Source organism: Chinchilla lanigera, unplaced genomic scaffold, assembly GCF_000276665.1.
Source record: "Chinchilla lanigera isolate Chin_1 unplaced genomic scaffold, ChiLan1.0 scaffold00023, whole genome shotgun sequence".
Taxonomy (NCBI): Eukaryota; Metazoa; Chordata; class Mammalia; order Rodentia; family Chinchillidae; genus Chinchilla; species Chinchilla lanigera.
The window spans coordinates 27,804,501-27,808,057 of NW_004955424.1; the positions used below are offsets into that span (position 1 = coordinate 27,804,501).

Here is a 3,557-nt window from a genome sequence, read left to right on the forward strand (position 1 = left end):
CCTCAAATATATTTTTTTACTTGGGAAACTTTTGTAGTTATATGAAAACAGCCAAGTTCATCAGGAAAGCCAGCTCCCCACAGCCTCTCTCAGCTCCCAACAGCCTCTCAGCTCCCAACAGCCTCTCAGCTCCCAATAGCCTGCTTCTTCTCCTCCAGGTCTGCCTCTTATGCCACTGACAACAGTCCTCAGGTGGGCCTCCCACACCCACCACCACTCACTCAGTTCAGCTGGGGTTTATAAGTTGACCACCCGTTATCGATCCACTACAAAGGTGATACTCTTTGCCTTCATGATTAACCTCTCATACTGTAAACAGGCAGCCTTTTTTTTTCTTCCGTCATTTTGTTTTGGGTTTTTTGAGACAGGGTCTTTTTAGTGCAGGCTGGCCTTGAACTTACTACATAGCCCCAGGTTGGCCTCGAACTTGCTGCAGTTCTCCTGCCTCAGCCTCCTGGGTGCTGGGATTACAAGCTGTGTGCCACCAAGCGTGGCTCAAGTAACCATTTAATGGTCTGTTGAGCACCATGTTTTTTGAGTTTTTGTGCTTTTGTTTTTGATTTTGCTATTTAAATAGCCCCTGAGTAATAGTTTTGAAGTGCTGTTGCATGTTCTTAAGCAGAAGGAAGTTATGATCTGCCTTATAAGAAAATATCTAAAACACACAAGATAAGCTTTTCAGGGGCAGTTATAGTGCTGTTAGCTTTGAGTTCCATATTGGTAAATCAAATATATTTTTTTGTTGTTTTTGTTTGTAGTACTGGGGGTTGACCTAGGGAATTCACATGGAGCTACATTCCTAGACCTTTTAAAATTTTTTTGTTTTGAGATAGTCTCCCTGAATTGTTCAGGTGGCCAGGCTGGGCTCAAACTTGCAGTCTTCTACCTCGGCCTCCCAAAGTGCTGGAATTACAGGTACCACCACACCTAACTTCAACATATTTTCAAAGTATCTTTAGATAGAAGCACATAAAACAAGAGGTGTGTTACTAGAGGCTTGAAGAAACTTAACCCTGTTTTTCCCGTAAGAGTAGTGGTGCAGTATTTATTAGTCATTATTTGTTGCAATTCTGTACAACAGAGCTATTCCAAATAGTAAGAATTGACTTTGTTAAATACATACCCTTGTTATCTGTATGATATGCGGCTGCAAGGTTACAAAGAGAAGACTGTGATCAAGTTAGAGTACAAAACATATATATATACAGCTTAATGCTTTGTTAATGGTTCAGTTGATTCAGAAGGTGTATAAGTGTTCACGTATTTTTACACATTCAGAAATGTCAGTAGTGTATCATATTTTATTTTATTTATTTATTTTTTTGTTACTGGGAATTGAACTCATGACCTCAGGCTTGCCAGACAAGAGCTGTATCATATTTTAAAAAAGAAGAAATTTCTCAGCTCCTTTGATTTAACATTAGAGAAACAGTTTATATATGTATATAGCCCATTGAGAGTACTGCTTATATAGACTTTGGTTAATACAGGTCATTTTTTTTAAGCATTTAATTCATGATTTTAAAACTTTGTTTCATTCCAACCAGATTGCGTATATGAAGGTTTATTGAACACTGCTATTGACATAGACTCCCTAGAGGCAGATTCACATTTAGATGAAGTCTGCATCAAGGAAGTGATAAAGAAAGCAGGAATGAAGCTGAAGTGGAGCAAATTAAAACAAGACAAAGTCAGAGAAAACAGAGATGCTGTAAAAAGGTAAAACGTAACTGCACATTGGAGGGAGGAGACTACAGCACTTAAATCACACTTCTTAATGTAAAAATTTACCTTGAAATTTATTTTTTAATTAAAATGATTTGTGAGTATAGACCAAACTTCTTCAAAGTAAATATACAGAAAGTATATTCAGGCTATTATAAAAGTCTAGGGTTATTTTTCATAAATGCTGAGTGTATATTTTATTCTGAATTTTAAAATTTGTTTCAGTTTTTCCTATTGCTATGAAGATACAAACCATAAATAGGAGGGGCTGGGGATTTAGCTCAGCGGCAAAGCGCCTGCCTGGCAAGCGCAAGGCCATGAGTTCGGTTCCCGGTACCGGAGTAAAACCAAAAAAAAAAAAAGACCTGGGCAAACCATAAATAGGGAGTCATTACATCATCTCTTTTAAGTCACTGTATGTAGAGAAGGGGAAAGTAGTTACATGTCATCAAACTTGAACTTTGGGCTTTATTGTTTTTTTTTTTTGTTTTTGGTTTTGGTTTTTCTCCGGTACCGGGAACCGAACTCACGACCTTGCACTTGCCAGGCAGGCGCTTTTGCCGCTGAGCTAAATCCCCAGCCCCTAGGCTTTATTGTTAAAGGTAGTCACAGAAATACCTACAAACCAATTTACCAGTTATAAGGTGTTTCTCATGTTTAAGAAATGAAACTCGTTTGTTGTTCATTGTAGGCCACAGGCAGATCCAGCTTTATTGATCCCAAGATCCCCAGTTGTTACTATAATGGGCCATGTTGATCATGGGAAAACGACATTACTTGACAAACTTCGAAAAACTCAAGTGGCAGCAATGGAAGCTGGAGGCATCACTCAGCACATTGGTGCCTTTCTTGGTATGAACATAAATTACTTTACAATGTGCCTGGGACCCCCACACACACTTGTTTTTTTAAAGTAAATGTCCTGATATGAAATATATAACTTCAAGATAAATGGGAAGGCCAAAGCTTAAAGCCATTGATTGAGAAAATATAGAGCAATTGGTTGAAAGTCATGTACTTGCTATAAGAAAATTGGCTGGGCATGGTGGTGCATACTTGTAATCCCAGCACTCAGGAGGCTGAGGCAGGAGATCACCGCAAGTTCAAGGCCAGTCTCGGCTGCATAGTGAGTTCAAGGTCATCCTGAACTGCATAGCGAGACCCTGTCTCATAAAAAAAGGAAGAAGAAGAAGAAAATCATGTCACTGCCCTTATTATTGTTTATTCTTAATTTGGTTTAATGAGCCTAAATTTCTCAGTTAAGGTCATACAACATCCAGTGCTATGTTGTGATAATGTTGTTGTTAATAAATAATAGCTATCATGTACCAAGCACTTAAATACTTCACTAAGCATCTTATTTGCTTCGTCTCTACATTATCATGAGGTAGGTATTGATCTGCCCACTTATAGATAAGGAGGCTAAGATTTATTCAAATTAAATAACTTGCCTGAAGTACATAGTAAGTGGCAAAACTGGGATTTAAATCTACGTTTGTTAGACTCAAATGTTGAGTTACTAACTGTGTACTAAATTGCTTTTCTGTGCCTCTGGGCAGTTGCAGCTGTGGTTTGCTAATTGTAGGAATGCCTGTCTATACAGTTATTGATTTGATCTGTTATCTTTCTCCAGATTGAATATCAATTGGTACATTTATGAAAGTAGCTATATTCTAGAAATATGACAAGTTTTAGTTTGAAATTATTGCATGAAAAGAAAACCCTGAAGTTCTCACTGGTGTTTTATAAGTTTTCATTATAAATTTCAATTTGTATTGTTCTGATTAAGATATTAGTAATACTTTTTTTTTTTTTTGGTTTTTCTCCGGTAC

At 37.5% G+C, this 3,557-nt stretch overlaps 1 protein-coding gene across 7 annotated transcripts in view; it reads left to right on the forward strand.

Moving 5' to 3' along the window:
- Positions 1 to 3,557, forward strand: part of Mtif2 (mitochondrial translational initiation factor 2) — a 26,894-nt gene that overhangs the window by 8,288 nt on the left and 15,049 nt on the right. For all 7 annotated transcript variants that reach the window (XM_005385790.2, XM_005385793.2, XM_013514615.1 and 4 more), the window contains 2 exons: positions 1,548 to 1,719; positions 2,417 to 2,577. In XM_005385790.2, the coding sequence (XP_005385847.1) occupies positions 1,548 to 1,719; positions 2,417 to 2,577 (333 nt within the window). The remainder of the gene's footprint in view (positions 1 to 1,547; positions 1,720 to 2,416; positions 2,578 to 3,557) is intronic.